Raw genomic sequence first — 20050 nt, 5'->3', positions numbered from 1 at the left:
ACACCACCCAAGTTAAGGTGAAAGGTTAAAACGCGCCGAGAACTGTATGCCATTAGGGTGGATTAAAAAACTAAAAACTAGAAAATAAAAATAGCTGAAAAACTGTTTAAGTTAAACGGTTTTATGTTAAACATACATTGCAATGTTTAAGATAAATGTACTAAAAGCCAAATAATAATCAAATAGATACAGTCGTGGGAATTATAAACATATGCATAGACTAGACTAAAATAAAACCGTGGGACACGTGAATTGTCATAACATAAAACCGTTTAACTTAAAAAGTTTTTTACATATTTTTATTTTTTATTTATTTATAAAACTTTATAATTTGTTCAATGATTTCCACAATTTTTTGCATTTTCCCCTAAACGTATGTTACGGGTCTTTCCTTCCGGCTGTTGCTTCGTCAATCTATAATTAAAATATTTATATATATTGGAATCAAATGGACAATATTTTCCATAAATATACACAACAATTAAACAGAAAAAAAATTCTAGAAATATAATGGCCTTCCTGTTCACGTCGTCTAGGTTAAAAAAAGAATTCAGGTTCAAAAACAATTCTGGAAATAAATTTATTAAATGAATACAAATAAGACACTTACCTTCTAACAGTATTTAATAAATTACAATGCAAAACACTTGTGAATACTTTAGCTGTCATTAGAGCTGCGAAAAAATCGATTTCAACAACGAGGCTATCGATTCTTTTTTTTCGGTAAATAATGTTTTTTATCATCTCACTTTAATTGCGGAAACGCGGCTCCGAATCCCTTCGAATTTTCATTGCCTACTTTGTTTTGGAGTTCTCTTACCGAAACCTATGAGATTTGTTTTTCGAGCAAGACACCAGGAATCGGACAGGAGAGGAATTTTGGTACTTAAAGGGTAAAACTTCGTTAATTAGGAATTAATACAATATAAATTGTATATACTTATTTATGTTAAAAAAAAAAACAATGCTTTCATTTCATTCACCTATATATATATATACTAGCTGTACCCTGCCACATTTCTCTGTGGCATATTCTGGTTAAGAGGGCACTTCTGAATACATCAAGGTTCTGGCAAAAGCATCTTCATGGCGTAAGGTGAAGAAGGCAGTCAGAGTTGTCGCAGGCGGATTCAGGACTCTTTCTTGTACATTTAGTTCTGTGAAATAGACACGTTGACCATTCTCCAAATGGACTGCCAAGTGAACTACAGCTGGATAGGGTTCATGAATTGGGAACGAAAAAATTCGCCATGCAGCCTTGTTGCTGCTTATGTATCTTCCAGCCTGGTATTGAGAGATTTCATCGACAACTCGTACTGCATTGCTGTCACCATTTTCTGCTTGAACACCAAAAACTGCCATATCGCTGCCTTTATTCACGTACTTGCAGATATATTTAATCGATTTCACGGAATTGCAATATTCTACGTTGATGTGCACTTTGTATGATTTTGACAATAGGGGTGAGTATGGAACCACCCAACGATTGTCTATGTACCTCAATATCACCAATTCTCATTTTTAAAGTTGCCGAAGTCCCGCCATCTTCAGTTGACCGTCTCCTATACAGAGGATATAAATCGTCCCCTGCTACGGTGTTGGCTGCAAATGCTCGAGGATATCGCTTGGAACACTTCCCGTCTACAATGCATGGTGAACTTGGGTTGAGGGTACCACATGGGCCATGGATCATGTTCTTGATGACAACTGCATGCAAATCCGTATCAACCTTTGCCCGTGGAATCTCAGTGCATATCGCATCGTCAATTTCGTCTGGAGTAATTTTATCATACAGCCAAATCAGTATGTGCGCATGCGGCAATCCACTGAACATTCTACTGAATACATCCAGCACCGCACAGATCCAAAAACTCCATGTTTAACAATGAAATCCATCAGTGACTTGAGCTTTTGTCTGAAAACACGGGCTGTGATGTCATGCCTATCCCTAGACGATTGTCCAGGAAATAACAGCTGCACTATTTCGTCCTATGCTGGATTGCATGTGAAGGTGATAAATGAATCTGGACGGCCGTAGCAACGAACATATGCCATGACATCTTGAGCATATTCATGCATGTGGCGTGGACTACCTATGTATGAGGATGGCAAAATCGTGAGCTTTCCAACGTTGGTTGTATTACGGTCATTCATTACAGCATCCCGCAAATGGATATTTCCTTGATTCAATCGGAGGAACAGCAAACGTTCTGTTTCAATTTTTGCATACATATCGACAATGTACTGATGAAACAACTGACGACATTTCAATATATGATTGTCATCGGTCCTCCGAACCATTAATCGGTATGAGTAAAAGTTCATCACTGTTCATCACATCATCATCGCTGCACCTTTTATTCGTTTCTACATCATTGACTGGATCTACCATCCTCACATTGAAATGGTATCCATCGGCACCATCCCAGAAGAAGAGTGGATACTGCAAAGCGTCGTAACAACGGTGAGTTTCTGCGACGTTTACCAATCGATTGTTTCGTCGATGGAGAATAATATCTCGAGGTTGGAACTGATCCCCGACTATGACAATTGCCACTTCGTCTATAGTTGGATCAATATATCTCCTGATATGTTCTCCAGCAGGCATTTTGTCTGCATGAATGACAATTTTATTGGTATCCGAAGGCATCATATCGATTGCTGTTTTGAACAAACGCACCAAATTGTTCCTTTCGTGAAAAAGCTTCTGTAGCTGCGAAATAATGTGCCTCTTCAGCGAGGTATTGATTCCATAACGTGCATCTACTTCATCTCCATCATCACCAATGAAGTACATTTGAAGAAATTTGTATTCGCTGTCTGCGAACGGAAGCAGGGAACCTGCTTTGTAATAGATTTGTCCTTTGATTTTAAAAGTTGGCATGAATTGCGCATTTATAATTTCCGCACCAAATGACGTAATTTGGAAGCAAGAGTTGTATTTCCTAATGTTCGACAGGAAATGCTTCGATTCAGCAGTAGATCCCGCGAATAGAGAGTGCAGAGGCTCTGGTGGTGCTTCAAGTTGAAGCAATTTCACTTTCCCGAAAGCGCAACACAATTCTTTCGGTTCGTTTTTGAATTTGAGAGCCTGACAGTATGTGCACACCTGATGCATCCGGCCAATAACGACATTGCGATTCGAGCTATAATCAACAGTTGTATTATATCGGAATGCAAGACGATTGTATTGCAGGTTTTGATCTTCTGCAAGCTTTAAACGCGCTTCAGCTACCCTTGCCCTGTCGCGTTCATTATTTTGAGAGTGAATCAAATCGATTGCTGCAGAACGCGACTCTCAATCGTTTTCTCTAAAGCCTATCTGCTCGTCTTTCTGCTGATTTCGCGTTGTGCATCTGCATGGCTCTCAGCCGCTCAGTCTCTCGGATGGAGGCCCGCTCTTCGTCAGTCATATTCGTAATCTTACGTCTTTTTGCTTCTGTATTGCGAGTACGACGACCCAAACTCTACTTCTTGGGTGGCATGACTTCGTTTCTTACTGAAACTGAACAAAAAAATAAAATTTTAATCTCCTATTTCTTCTTTCAATATTTTTGGAATGTTTGACAGGAAATGCTTCGATTCAACTGGCTGCCTGTAGAGGGCGCAGCAGTAGGGGCACGGGGAAACGCAACAAAAAACTGATATATTCGCAAACGCAGATAAGCTATCAACATCAAAAGTATACAATAACCGAGCTGGAACCTCAACACATGCTGTGTCAAAATTTGGGCTTAAACGGTTCAGAACTTTTTAAGTCTATAAAGGAAGTAGACACGAACAGAGCATTTATATATATATAGATTGTATTTACATTTTTACATAATATACATTGAATGACAGCTATATGATATAGTCGTCCGATTTTCATAGAATTAAAATATAAATTATAGAATAATAAAAAAGGAAAATACATATTTCAAATTTGATGAAAATCTGTCGAAAACTGAAAAATGTATATGGCAGCTATATGACATAGTAGTCCGATTTTTATATAAAGTTTAGGAAAATTGTAAATCAATATAAACATATATACATATATATGTAGTTTCATTCAGATAGTTTTAAAAATGAAAGACTTGTTTACGTAGAAACGGATTGAAGGACGGACATGGCTGGAGCGACTCAGGATTATATATACCTTATATGGTCGGAGACGACTCCTTCCCTGTGTTGCAAACTTATGACTGAAAAAAAAAAAAATTTTAAAATGCACCGTTATTAAGATTTACCAATATAAAAAAGAAAATAATAGGGAAACATATTTGTGTTTTTTTGTTTTGTTTTACCACTACTTTTTGTTATAAATAAGTTTATATTTTGTCGAGACGGTGATTGGTGATAGTAAGCAAATGGTCTAGTGATTTGAGTACCGCCAATGAAACGATCGTAACCACAGCTGGTTTTTGTCTTTTGATAAGTTCTTTTTGTTGTTTTTGGCTAAAGTCGTGTCTTAGATTTTATATAAATCGAAGTCGTCTTGTCTGAAATATTCATTTATATATTTTGTATTATATTAATTATTAATAATCTAATTGCAATCTGTAAGTTACCTTTCTTGTTATATATATTATACAGTATATGAAACATGAAATAAATATGTAAAATACATGTAGAAACATGTAAATAATGTACTCACAACTTCAAAGAAGAAAAAAACAGTGGATTTAGCAGAAAAATATTTTGCTGGCACTTTAATGTCATTTTACTAGAGAAACCCTACACTCAAAAGCGATTCCGTAATATATTAACTGCTCTTTATTGCTCCGAATTTTAAATGCAGAGCAATTGGATACAATAATGGCAATTGGACAATTTTTTTAAAAGATTGACTAATAAATTTTTAATTTTTTTTGTTTAATGATTTACTTTTCTTTCTTTATAGTTCGCCTAGAAGTCGTCATGGTTTAAATACTATTAGAGTTGTGGGAATACGATTAGAAGATGACACAGTAGAAACAAAAAATGGAATACCTAGTGTGTTGGTAGACAAAGATCAAACACTTAGAGTTTTCGGCAGTGGCATACAGAAAAATACAGTTATAACATTTACCACTGAAGCAAATGAATACGGTGGTCCATGTCTCAAGCCAGCCACTGATTTTTTTACACCGTTGGAAGTTTCCAATGATGGGTTCTCAGCGACGTACATTGTTAAATTTCCGACAACTTTAGGTGTATTTTATATTTGTGCCAAAACTGCTGAGGATGAAAATACTGCAAGTGTTTTATATATTATTTAATCACTTTCATATAATTAACCAAAAATATTATTTTCTTTTAGAATAGAAAAGCCGAAAATACATCGCCCTTGGCACACCAAGGAAATTCCAATTGTCTTAAAATAGAAACACATGAACCATTATTACCAGTTTGGATAGCCATAATCATCATAATAGTATGCCTTTGCTTTTCTGCACTTTTCTCTGGTCTTAACTTGGGTTTAATGGCTATGGACCGCACAGAATTAAAGGTGATAATATTAACTGAATTAAAAATGTTCTAACGTCATCGTCACATTGTAACATATTAGATACTGCGAAACACTGGTACGGAAAAAGAAAAGAGATATGCATCAAAAATTGCACCAGTTCGAGATCAAGGTAATTATCTGTTGTGCAGTATTCTCTTGGGTAATGTGTTGGTTAACTCAACCTTTACCATTCTGCTGGATGGTTTAACTTCTGGACTTTTTGCCGTTATATTTTCCACATTGGCCATCGTTCTCTTTGGTGAAATTACACCACAGGTAAGCTTTACTCTAAAATAACTGACTCAATGGTCAATCTAATAGATTAAAAAAAAAAACAATAAAGGAAGCTAACTTCGGCACGCCGAAGTTTATATACTCTTGCAGATAGAAATTCTATGACTAGGAATCCATACCATATAAATTATATATATTTGTGTTAAAAAACAATGAAGTAATACCTGTTTTCATTTCATTCACCCATACATATTATATATGCAGCTTTACATTCACAGATTTGCATTTTTCTTCTACATCAAACGATCGTTTGTATCGCACCTAGATGATATAGTCGTCCGATTTTCATGAAATTTGACACAAAATTTAAGAATAATATAAAATGGCATACCTCAAATTTGATGAAAATCTGTTGAAAACTGAAAAAGTTATCATTTTTAATTGTATTAATTTCTCGATCGTTCCTATGGGAGCTATATGATATAGTAGTCCGATTTTCATAAAACTTTACACAAAATTGAACAGTATAATAAAATGGCTATATTTTAAATTTGATCAAATTCTATTGAAAACTGAAAATGTTAAAAATTTTTTTTTGTAAAAATTTTACGATCATTCCTATGGCAGCTATATGATATAGTCGTCCGATCCGGCCCATTCCGACATATATACGAGTGAGAGTATATAGAAGGCTAACAACAAAGTTTCATTCAGATAGCTTCAAAACTGAGAGACTAGTTAGCGTAGAAACGGACAGACGGACATGACTAGAATATATACACTTTAGAGGGTCAGAAATGACACGCTGGCTTCTAACTAAAATTAGAATACCCTGGTTAAAAAATAATTAAATTACTTTAAATGAGCAGCAAATAAAAAGCATCTGGTCAAACCTTTTTATTGGTAATGATAAACAACGCAATATCTGATATTCACTAATAACAAGTACAGATTATTTTCAAACCCAGTAGTTTTTGTTTATTTAAAGATAAGAAAAACGTTCATTGTGACGCACAATCTATTACCGGTATTGGTCACAATATTCCACTTTAGTTTAGTTTTTTTTAGTACAATTAAAACAAAAAGATAGCGAATTGCAAAAGAAATGAACAGCGGTGCTGTTTATGCCAAACAATTGGTCGCTGGTGATAGTGTTTAAATTATGTTTGCTGTATTCGCGCTTACAGTGAAGACTTTTATTTGGTAAAAATTTCGGAACTCGAACATTGCTTTTTGCAATTGAATCATTAAAAATTGATCCATTTCAATACAATAACAATACAAAAAATATTACATATGTACATAAAACAGAAAACTTCCTAGATTCTCATATAAATTGTGCGACAACTATATTAAATATATTTAAATATATATAAATATATATATATATTTATATATATATATAGATCTATATATAATAATAATTTATATAATTTATATTGTAATAATTATTAGTTTTTGAATTGCAATCTGCAAGGGTATCCAAACATCGACGTGCTGAAGTAACATTTCTTTGTTGTTGTACCCTCACGGGGTATAATAATTTCAGTCAGAAGTTTGCAACGCAGTGAAGGAGTCATCTCCGACCATATAAAGTTGATATATTCTTTATTGATATTCTTTCGAGTCGATCTAGCCATTTTCGTATGTCCGCCCTTCTGTCCGTCTGTCTGTCTGTCTGTCTGTCCGTATCATCGGACCCTCAATCGTATATAAGTCGGAACGGGCCGGATCGGACGACTAATAATAGAACTGCCAATAAAAAAAAGGAACAAGTTTTGAAAACAAGAAAGGAAGCAGATAGAACTTCGAACTTCCTATATGATATAGTCGTCCGATTTTCATAAGATTTTACACAAAGCTGTAAAATAATATTAAACGGCTATATCTAAAATTTGATCAAATTTTGTTGAAAACTGAAAATGTTATAATATTTTTTGTACATATTTTCCGATCATTCATCATTCTTATGGCCAGCTAATTTATATAGTCGTCCGATCCGGCCCGTTCCGACATATACACGTGTGAAAGTATTTAACACATCGGCTGAAAAGTCCCGGGACTAACATATAAATCGCGATTTTTTTATTGCAGTTAATTTTTTTTTAGTTAATACAATCTTTCATAAGACAGCTGTTAAAATTTCATGATATTCTATTCATTAGTTTGTGAGTTATTGTGGCGCTACTTTTTGTATTTTCAAAAAAATTGAACAAAAACAAATTTGTGTTTTGATATAATACTGATTCTTGATGGGAAAACATACCATTCAAGGAAAGTCTTGGCTTGAAAAGTGTTATGGGAACTCCGCGCTATCAGAAAAAACAATAAAACGTTGGTTTGCTGACTTTAAACATGGTCTTAGAGACGCTGAAGATGCAGAACGCAGTGTACGTCCAAATGAGGAGGTAAAACCGGAAATCATCAAAAAAATCCACAAAATCGTTTTGAATGATTAAAAGTGATGTTGCGTCAGTTAGCTGACATCGTAAAGATATCAAAAGAATTTTTTAGATTTATATTGCATGAGCATTTGACTCTATGATAAAGCTCTTCTCAAAATGGGTGCCGCGTTTGCTCACATCAAGACAACGCACTGTGTCGCAAGTCAATCAAAAGAATGGCAAAGACTACATGAATACAACTTCGAATTTCTCCCAAATCCACTATATTCTCAAGATTTGGATCCCAGGGACTACTGGATGTTCGCAGACCTGAAAAAAATGCTCGCCGGTAAGAAATTTTCCACCAATGAAGAGGTTATCACGAAAATGGCGGCCTATTTTGAGGCAACAGAAAAATCGTTCTACAAAAGTGGTTGAAATGTTAGAGAGGCGCTGGAATGATTGCTTTGCTCTAGATTAAGATTAATTTGATAAATAAAGCAAATTTTGAACCAAAAAAACCGCGTTTTCTATGTTAGGCCCGGGACTTTTCAGTCGATCTGTTAGAAGACCAACTTCAAAGTTTCAATTAGATAGCCTCAAAACTAAGAGACTAGTTAGCGTAGAAATGCACAGACGGACATGGCTAGATCGACTCGGCTGTTGATACTGATCAAGAATATAAATGCTTTATATAAATTAAATGCTTTAATTAAATTATATAAATGCTTTATATTGTAATACCCTGCAAGGGTATAAAAAAGTATAACTTTTCCCGTTTTCAACAGATTTACTTTAAGTGTTAGACATAGCCATTTTGTATTATTTTAAATTTATTGTTTTATAAAAACCGGACTTCGATATCATATAGCTGCCATATGAACGATCAAGAAAATAAAGTTAGGTTTGGTTAAACCGGAAAGCCCCCGTGAAGGCCACGCATAGGCCAATCGGCCCTTAATTGTCCGTATGTTGGTTTTACCATGGACCTGGAGATTTTACGCGGCTTTGAAGTCCTTGAAGGTTTTCGCGAAGGCAAGTAGTTGACCTTTTTACCTTTTGGAGGCATCTTCTAGTGATGCCAGTACTAGGGAACCTAGGTACTTTCTTGCTTACATTTGTGCCGGACAACTGAAAATGAGATGTTCCAAGGTTTTAGTTGCCTCGGTTTCATCGCACCTCCTCCATTGTCGGTGTCCCGTGAGAACTCCCACTGGCAGTCACTCCGTGGTAGACGCAGCACTTAATGGCTCAGTATGTCACTGCGCTCTTTGCCCATGATCTTAGATATTTTGCAGGTTGTCAAATTCCTTCTCCATCTTCTTTTTGATAGTATGTCCGTCCGTCTCTTCAGCTCACTTTGGAGGGAGACGGGGGCGTTTTCCGTTCTGTTGCTCGTCAGCCCTTTGCCTGCGGTCTGCGGTCTCGTTGCTATGGATGCCCTGCTGACTGGGAACCGAATAGATCAGCACCGACATTGTCGTGCTTAGGACATCTAGTGCCTCCCTCCTTGCCAGTACATTTTTAGAACTGACCGCTACTTTTGTAGGTATTACTATAATGGTAACAGCTCTAATGAGCTGTAAATTTCGTGTATGGTATTATCTATTATCCAATGTGGGACACAACCATATTTGTATTTTTTTAACAGTAGTTTTAGTTTAAGACCTCCCAAAACGCCTGATAATTGAATGGTATTCTAAAAATTAATTTTTCAAAGGTATTAAAACTACAACTTTTGATTGATTGGAATCTCAAAGTACATACATATGTTCAACTACAAAATAATGATTGGAAGAATAACAAATATTCACAAATGGCGGAGATTCAAGCAATCTAATAAGGCACTATTTTTAGTGAACGTTCGTGTGGAGTACATGCTGGAAAGCACAATTTTTATCCGAACCCCGAATACTAAATTTTTTAAAACTATATAAAAATAACTTTACCATGACGTTGCCGATTTTAGAAATATTTTTTTTTTTAGCAAATAGGAGCACTTTAAAAAAGAAAAAATGTTTAATACAAATTTTCTGTTTAAAAATTTAAAATAAAAAAAATCAAAATCAATCAAAAAGTCCTACGCCATGCGATAGATAATGTTATAGAGAAGGTGTGTAAAAAATTTGGAGAAATTCGGTCGAGTTTGACAAATCATATACACCGTTCCAAAAAACGTAGTTTTGAGTTTACTGTAAGCTGTGGCCATTTCTTATTATTTTAGAATTAAGATTTTAATTTTATGCGAATCGAATTATTATATTACATACATAGCTGCCATGAACACTATCGTCAATTGTAGAGGAAATTGAAAAACTGTAACTGTAGCTGTAAATTTTTAAAAATTATATGTAGAGGTAAATGTGATGAATGTTGGCCATACATTGTAGCTTTTCAACATAATTAAACATACATAACCACATATATAAATACATACTTAAACTATTTTAAAATAATGTTAAGAATTGCATTAAAGCTTAATTATTAAATCATATTTATTAAAGTTTTATACATCTTCATTTAGTTTTTTTTTTTTTGCTTTTAACCAAAATGGAACGATTCTTAATGATTCAGTTAATCATTTGCCACCAACCATATGGGTAATGGTCGATTGATCCGGTGATAGATCTAGATAGAACATATGGCTATAACAGAACAATCAATCAAGTCTGCCTTCTTCGTAAACACTTAACGGTGCTATTGAGAAAGGTGGACCGTTACCACTAAATGATGAGATGGCGTTAAACAAATTAAACCATGCTTCAGCAAACTCACGTCTTCTAGCAACTTTTAGTTCCCAATAGGGAAATTAAGCTCCATACTAATGCCAGTTTCCAAGGGTTTATACCTGTCGGCGTTTGTAACATTCTTATGAGATGTGTGTTTTCCGTAGTAGCCCGGCAGTACCTGCATCAGTAACACATCAATGATTCATCAACAACAGTCAAGGCGGTGTTGTTAATGATTCATCGATTAATGTCCATAAAAATTGATGATGAATTTAACATGGGCATGTCTTGGGCTGTCATCAACAACAATTCATCAACAATTAATCAATGATTCATCAACATATTCATCAACAATTCATCATCAGCCGAGCGACTGCCGACGAGACTACCGTCGTAATTGTATCGTGGGCAGAGCGTCGACTCGGTAGAAGTCGAAGGCGACACGTTGATGACTTTTGATGACAGTGGCCTATTGATGACATTTGGTACTGCAGGGAGTCTATTAAATTCATAAGAGTGTGTGTAATTCTTGGTCGAAGTAGACTATTGCAGTAGAAGAGGTTTCCCATGAAATCTAAAAAGTAATTCTAGATATTTGCACGTAGAGCTGTAGCGGGTTACAGCAAAGGGTTAGATCCTCGAAGAGAACACGCTGAAACTTCCTGGGCTTGTGAAAAAGCCCGAGAATTTCAACGACGTTCCGACATTAAAAGTTTGATACATAACTCACAAGCTGCAATATTTCAAGTGTGTTGTTAGAGCAGCAAAACCAGAATTTTCTACAACTAGTTGGAACGCTAAATAAGACGTCTCGTCCAATACAAAATGGCGACAGTGTTTTACCCAAATTTAATTCCGACGTAGCTAGCGCTGATGCGATGCAGTGGTGTGCGACGGTGGACATCATTTTGAGCGAGAACTCGTTGGTAGGAAGTTCGTTAATTTTGGCGTTGACGAAATCTCTGGGAGAAAGCGATTCGCAGTTTTTGTCTTAAGTCTGCTACAATGGCTACAATACGGAAACACCGTAGAAATAACAGACTGTAGAAATAATCTTCAAGCTTCTGCATTTTTATTTCTTTATTTTCCGAAGGAGCAGCAAATGAATGACGATCATTCAAATATTTTTTTAACAAAATATATATATATTATATAATTAATTATATATTATATTATATATATTAATAGCAACAGAGATAATTAAACCACGAAAAAATATTTGTATCATGGCCGTACTAAATACAATTATGAAATAAAAATTGTTCTATCATTATGAATTGATTGCTTCCTATTTTAATTATTCGTTATTATAATGTTAATCTCCTATTTTCGTTACTTTGTACGGACCCGTATATTAAGTATTAAACTTAAGACCTGTTTCGTTTCTTAGCAAAACTTTATCACCTACTGAAACATAGATCTACATATATTTTTTACTTTCTCATCATAAAGTTTTTTTATTTCTATTCTTATTCTCTTCTATTACAATTATAGCTTTTTTGTATGCTACCTCTAGTCTAAATTTACTTTCCTTAGCATAGTTACTTATGTTACATATCGATTTTATATTATCTATTAAATTATTTACTTGCTTTGCTTTAGCTACAGAATTTCCGCTTTTTTTGCAACTCGTATGACAACTAGATATTTTGTTAAGTCACATATAAGCGTGACTAAATATTCATTGTTATTTTCTGGTTTTGGTAGAGAACCAATAGTGCCCACTATTATTTACAAGTGTATCTGTTATTGTTAATGTGATCTGTTTCGCTTTTTGACATTTTCTTACTTTTCCAGTAATACTGTCTTTTTACTTTGGCCAATGTTTTTGATATGCCAGTAAATCTTTCTTGAATTGGATCGTCATTAAATATAGACAGTATTGCATCTTTTTAACACGCTTTTATTAGTTCGGGATGTTTCCTTTATTCTTTTTATTTGGGTTACCGGGCTGAGTAGTTGAACTCTTAACAATTTTATGGTTTTGTGGATAAAAAGTATAATACAATTTAGTATTATATAGATCTTCAGAAACAATAATTAATATCGCATTCTAACATATTATATGAACCGTTTCTACGCAAACTAGTCTCTCAGTTTTAAAGCTATCTGAATGAAACTTTGCAGTTAGTCTTCTATACACTCTCACTCGTATATATGTCGGAACGGGCCGGATCGGACGACTATATCATATAGCTGTCATAGGAATGATCGGAAAAGTTTTACAAAAAAAATTATAAAATTTTTAGTTTTTAACAGAATTTGATCAAATTTGAGATATAGCCATTTCATATTATTGTACAATTTTCTGTAAAATTTTATGAAAATCGGACTAATATATCATATAGCTCCCATAGGAACGATCGAGAAATTAATTCAATTAATAAGTATAACATTTTCAGTTTTCAACAGATTTTCATCAAATTTGAGATATAGCCGTTTCATATTATTCTACAATTTTGTGTAAAATTTTATGAAAATCGGACTAATATATCATATAGCTCCCATAGGAACGATCGGAAGACTGACAATCGCGGTGGCGATAACATTTTTAGTTTTCAACAGAATTTAATCAAATTTGAAATATAGCCATTTCATATTATTCTAAAATTTTGTGTAAAATTTTATGAAAATCGGATTACTATATCATATAGCTCCCATAGGAACGATCGAGAAATTAATACCATTAAATTTATAACTTTTTTAGTTTTCTGCTGATTTTCATAAAATTTGATGTATAGCCATTTTATTAAGTCTTAAATTTTGTGGCAAATTTCATAAAAATCGGACGACTATATCATATAGGTGCCATACAAACGATCGTTTGATGTAGAGGAAAAATGCAAATCTGTGAATGTAAAACTGCAAATATAATATGTATAGGTGAATGAAATGAAAGTTTCCTTAGTTTCCTTTCTTGTTCTTTGTAATTTATTTCGATTTGTCAATAATCAATTTTTGCGGATATGTAATTATGAAATATCTTACGAACTATTTCGTAATCTCATTATTTCATGATGCGCAGATCGGGCGCTAGCTCTGTCTCTCTTATTCTTTTACGGATGATCTACAGTGGCTCACAGCTTATTTCGTGCAAAGGTTCACTTAAAATTCAAACTCGAATATTTAACGAACTGTAAGAGATACACTGCGTTTCACTTGAATAGCACACTCTACATAGGGAATTTCAAATTTTGATTGTTCTTTATAAAATTGTGTACGACTTTTCAGCTTCTTCCAATTTTTTTCGCTATATTAGCCACAGAAAGGTCACAATCAATATAGCTTTGTATTTGGATCTGTTCCTTGTGTCTTAGTGACGTTCCACGACCCATAATTGCACAAAATGATTAAACTATGTTTGAAATTCACAAATTAATCAAAAAACTTTTATGAATCAATCTTCTTGGCTGCTGAAATGACACTAAATCTAAAATGTGCTATTCATGTGAAACAAAATTGTTGTGGAATTTTTTAAGTTTTTTTTTGTTAACCATTATTAATTGTTAATTTAATTTAAGTTTTGTTACTTTTCTTATAATTAAAATTGATTACTCTATAAATAGAAACAAAAACATCAACGAGTTTTCTTTTTGTTTAAAAGATTTCGAGATTTGAAATTCCCTATGTAAAGTGTGCTATTCAAGTGAAACGCAGTGTATCAACAAAATTTAAATGCAGTTTTGTTAGGTAGGATTTAGGCATTTATTAAGACACTTCATTATTTTTAAATACCATTAGATAACGCTTAAAACTTAAATATAAAAAAATACTAACTTTTTTTATGTCACAGCTTATTTCTTGCAAAGAACTTGATCTTAAATAATAATTATAATAATTAACTTAATATTTATTGTGGCCTCCATATTGATTAATTACATCCTTAAAAACGAGTTTCCATTGAAAAAACAACTTTTTCTGTTGAGTTCCAAGCCAAGATTCTATCGCCACCATGCTTAACCGTAGGTATTAGATTCTTATTGTGCAGCTCTGTAATTAGTTGACGCCAATAATACTGCGTTCCACCCTTCCCAAGATTGGCCAAAAATGTTGATTTTGGGCTTGTCTATGAAAATTACATCATTCCAGATCGATAACGAATGAGTTACATGGTCGTTGGCAAATTTAAGCCTGCGCTTCTGAATCTCGGCCTAATAAAAGACCTTTTGCGGTCTTCTCGGCCATTAAAGTTGTGTTTCCGCAAGTCGTGGCGGACGGCACCTTTTCCCATTTCATGCTCAATATCTACTGTATGTTTGGTGCACAGTTTTTTCGATTAATTAATTTATTTAATTAATTTTTGGGTATAATTCGCCTTTTCTCCATACCTGTAAAAGTATCTTTATCTGCTAATAGATTTTCTCGGTTGAAGCATTGGATGATATATTGGACAGGAATAGAGCTCACATTTACTATTTCAGCAAAATTAAGTTTAGTTTTATTTTTGATGTGATTTAGGACCAATTTGCTCTGCTCCATGGGTGTACGCGTGCTCATTTTGGTAAATCAAAGAAAACTTTTTTTTCAGTGTAACCAAACGCCAAAAAGTTATAAATATATAAGTTGATATCTTCTCCAATGGATTGCAACAAGAAAAAGTTATTTAAGATTATCAAATTACAAATTTAGTGTACTTAAAGTTCTTGCACGAAATAAGCTGTGACATGAAAAAAGAAAAGGTATTTTTAGTTTTTTTTTAGATTTAAGAGTTAACTAATAGTATTTAAAAATAATAAAGTGTCTAAATTAATAAATAACTCCTACTTAACAAAGCTGCAGTTAAATTTTTTGTATATCTCGTTCCGTTTGTTAGTTATAAAAATTTGAATTTAAAGTTAACCTCTGCACGAGATAAGCTGTGAGCCACTGTATAAATGAATTTATCAATCCTGACGATCAGGATAATGAAAAAAAGTTTATCAAATTATTGCATTGCCATCGGTTCTTGAGAAGTATACAATGTTTCAAGTTTATCAGATATTTGGAAACCCTTGAAAATAGTGTTTAAAGATTCCGTTACATATGTACATACATACACTGCGTTTCACTTGAATAGCACACTTTACATAGGGAATTTCAAATCTCGAAATCTTTTAAACAAAAAGAAAACTCGTTGATGTTTTTGTTTCTATTTATAGAGTAATCAATTTTAATTATAAGAAAAGTAACAAAACTTAAATTAAATTAACAATTAATAATGGTTAACAAAAAAAAACTTAAAAAATTCCACAACAATTTTGTTTCACATGAATAGCACATTTTAGATTTAGTGTCATTTCAGCAGCCAAGAAGATTGATTCATAAAAGTTTTTTGATTAATTTGTGAATTTCAAACATAGTTTAATCATTTTGTGCAATTATGGGTCGTGGAACGTCACTAAGTCACAAGGAACAGATCCAAATACAAAGCTATATTGATTGTGACCTTTCTGTGGATCATATAGCGAAAAAAATTGGAAGAAGCAGAAAAGTCGTACACAATTTTATAAAGAACAAGCAAAACTATGGAAAAAATATGAAAGGTCGCCAAAGTAGTCTCCTTAGCGACACAGATAAGCGTGCAATTCTGCGGGAAGCCTCAAATTATCATGACTCTGTGAGCAAGATAAGGGCAAAAGCAGGTGTTGACGCGAGCGAAACTACTGTTTGGCGAGTTATTTCCAAAGCTAAACATCTTAAACGCTTGAAACTTTAAAAAAAACACCGCTTAACCCCAAACGAAAGGAAGCACGGTTGACCTTTTGCCGCGTCAATATGTCATGGTGTAACGAGTTGAGGCGCGTAGTTTTTTCTGATGAAAAAAAGTTCAATTTGGAGGGGCCAGATGGCTATAATTATTATTTTCATGATCTGAGGAAAGAGACGCATCAATTGGAGCGTTTACACAGTCGAGTAGGCGGAGTTATGGTTTGGGGAGCCATATCTTACTATGGGACTTGTGAACTCTAATTCTTATCCTCAAACATGAACGCAAAAGCGTATCTAAACGTCCTCGAACAAGCTTTTCCACCATTGGATGGACCATTTTTCAATCATTTGCCTTGGACATTCCAGCACGACAATGCCCCAATACATACTGCACGTGTTGTAAAATCTTTTTTAAAAGATAAAAATGTTGAAACTCTGAACTGGCTACCATACTCGCCGGATCTGAATATAATTGAAAATGTTTGGGGATGGCTGGTCAGAAAGGTTTATGAGTCTGGCAAACAATTATCAACAAAAGACGAACTAATTGACGCCATTCAGAGGGCCTGGGCTACAATATCCCTAGACTACATTATATATATATGATTCGCTGCCCAACAGGATCTACGAGGTTATATTGAATAAGGGGGGCTCGACCCATTATTAAATTAACATATATATTTATATTAATACTTATTATTGAATAAAAACACATTTCCTAATACTTAAGTTCATTAAATATACTTAAAAAACAAGAAAGAAAGCTAACTTCGGCACGCCGAAGTTTATATACCCTTGCAGATAGAACTTCTATGAATAGGAAACCATACAATATAAATTATATATATTTGTATTAAAAAACAATGAAGTAATAGCTGCTTTCATTTCATTCACCTATACATATTATATTTGCAGTTTTACATACACAGATTTGCATTTTTCCTCTACATCAAACGATCGTTTGTATGGCACCTATAAGATATAGTCGTCCGATTTTCATAAAATTTGACACAAAATTTAAGACTAATATAAAATAGCTATACCTTAAATTTGATGAAAATCAGCTGAAAACTGAAAAAGTTATAAATTTAATTGTATTAATTTCTCGATCGTTCCTATGGGAGCTATATGATATATTAGTCCGATTTTCATAAAATTTTACACAAAATTGTAGAGTATAGTAAAATGGCTATATCTTAAATTTGATCCAATTCTATTGAAAACTGAAAAAGTTAAAAATTTTTTTGTAAAAATTTTACGATCATTCCTATGGCAGCTATATGATATAGTCGTCTGATCCGGCCCGTTCCGACATATATACGAGTGAGAGTATATAGAAGGCTAACTACAAAGTTTCATTCAGATAGCTTTAAAACTGAGAGACTAGTTTGCGTAGAAACGGACAGACGGACAGACGGACAGAAGGACAGACGGACAGACGGACAGACGGACAGACGGACATGGCTAGATCGACTCGGCTGTTGATCCTGATCAAGAATATATATACTTTATATAGTCGGAGGTGCCTCCTTCACTGCGTTGCAAACTTCTGACTGAAATTATAATACCCTGCAAGGGTATAAAAATGTGCTATTCATGTGAAACAAAATTGTTGTGGAATTTTTGAAGTTTTTAAGTTGTTTTGTTAACCATTATTAATTGTTAATTTAATTTAAGTTTTGTTACTTTTCTTATAATTAAAATTGATTATTCTATAAATAGAAACAAAAACATCAACGAGTTTTCTTTTTGTTTAAAAGATTTCGAGATTTGAAATTCCCTATTCTATTCAAGTGAAACGCAGTGTATATCCCAAATTAATAAAAGCATGTTAATAAAGGAGCACAAAATTGTCCCGTTACTATTAGCGGTTTGTTTTTGACCATTGGTATTAGTGTATTTATGACATAGAAAAGTCACCTTATGCATAAAAAATTAAAATTTGTATACCCTTGCAGGATATTATAAATTCAGCCCGAAGTTTACAACACAGTGAAAGGGTCAACTCTGACCATATAAAGTATTTATGTTCTTGATCAGTATTAATTAATAATTAATTAATAATAATTAATAATTAATTATTTAGACCACCATTTTGTATCTGAAACCAAAAAATAAATTTCTTTTATAAACTATATAAATATAGCTCTATCATGACGTAGCCGTTTTTGGAAAATAAAAATTAAGCAAATGGGAGCACTTTGCAAAAAAAAAAATTTGTTTTGAACGAATTTTTTTTTTAAATTTATAACGTTATAGAGAAGCTGTGTTAACAATTTGGAGAGATTCGGTCCAGCAATTTATGAGAAATCATGCACACCGTTTTAAAAAACTTCGTTTTAAGAAAAACGCAAAAAAGTACTCTAAAGTATACTTGCCCAATGTCTTAAAATGACCGTAAGGATATCGGCATCAAATAATGTAAAAACAAAAAGAAACGATTTTTCAAAAATGTCGGGGTCGTCTAACTCCTTAAGGGGGGTAGATATTGAATTTTTTTTAATTGAATGCATAATATTTAAAAATTGCAAGTCAATTAAAGAAAAATTGGCAAAGCTATGGGTATTTTTATACCTGCCGGATTTTCGTTTTACACTTGATTTTTTTTGTTTTAAAAACTTTAAAGCTCTTTACTCGCAACTCACGTTTTCAAAATCTGTGCCCTTATAACTTCAAAACTCCTGCACAGATCCTCTTGATAGGAAATACCTAGGGAGTGGGTTAGTTTTTTGGGTCGGGATTGGAAGACGTAGAAGGCGCAGTGGTATGATCAGGCCTGGGAAGAGTTATTCCTACAGGCCGCTTTTTCTTTTTCTTCGCCTCGAACTCCTTAACAACGATGTACTCTGGCCAGAAGTTGGAAGAGCAAATAGTGTTAAAGAGCTCGTTAGGGACATTTATTTTAAAAGATGAAATGTCCCTAGCTTAAGAAAATTTGAACTTTTCCACCTTTATCTTAATTTTTTCGGCTCTGGTTTTGCCTTGTATAAAGGCGAGAACATCTTCCGATGTTTGGTCAGGGGAGAGCCGCGAGACAAAAATATGTCTCGTTGGTGGAACAGCTATAAGGGCTTTTGGCAAGGCAGATTGGTTATCTGCCGTGCCATTGTCGGCCGGTATTCCGGGCCTAACACCCTGGGCAGATATATTTGTTTATTTGTTTATTTGTTTATATTTCCTTTCATCGTCTACCGTCCGAGCTGCAACCCCAATACACTTGGCGTGCATGACGTTGTCGCACAGCCAGCAGCCGATTGTAAGGTCACCTGCAGCAATTGCCTTTTTGCAGGTTTTAACGGAACAGACAATATTTGAGGACATTATAAAGACTTACCACTGTACTTTCAATTGAAAAAATAAAAGATATGAAGAAAGAAGCGAGAGACGAGAGCGAGAGAGCGAGAGAGCGTAATAGATTAGATAAGATAAGAAGTGCAGCGGCACAACTAAAGCGAGAGAGTTGGAGAGCGTGGGAGATAAATAGATGAAACGTTTAGCTGTTGCGACGGCGCAAACAAAAGCTAGACGAAGAAGACACAAAA

General features: G+C 33.9%; 1 protein-coding gene across 13 annotated transcripts in view; it reads left to right on the top strand.

Annotated features, from left to right (window-relative positions):
* Nucleotides 1-20050, top strand: part of uex (metal transporter uex) — an 81415-nt gene that overhangs the window by 20999 nt on the left and 40366 nt on the right. For 6 of the 13 annotated variants that reach the window (XM_086826015.1, XM_086826019.1, XM_086826016.1 and 3 more), the window contains 3 exons: nucleotides 4886-5219; nucleotides 5285-5473; nucleotides 5534-5749. The exons of 1 other annotated variant lie outside the window; for it this stretch is intronic. In XM_086826015.1, the coding sequence (XP_086682141.1) occupies nucleotides 4886-5219; nucleotides 5285-5473; nucleotides 5534-5749 (739 nt within the window). The remainder of the gene's footprint in view (nucleotides 1-4885; nucleotides 5220-5284; nucleotides 5474-5533; nucleotides 5750-20050) is intronic. 6 more of the 13 variants (XM_020958615.2, XM_086826021.1, XM_020958614.2 and 3 more) reach the window with 5 other exon arrangements.

Source organism: Drosophila serrata, unplaced genomic scaffold (genome assembly GCF_035046125.1).
Source record: "Drosophila serrata isolate PLE 108 unplaced genomic scaffold, ASM3504612v1 contig_125, whole genome shotgun sequence".
Lineage (NCBI taxonomy): Eukaryota > Metazoa > Arthropoda > Insecta > Diptera > Drosophilidae > Drosophila > Drosophila serrata.
This window is presented reverse-complemented; position numbering and strand designations above follow the sequence as displayed.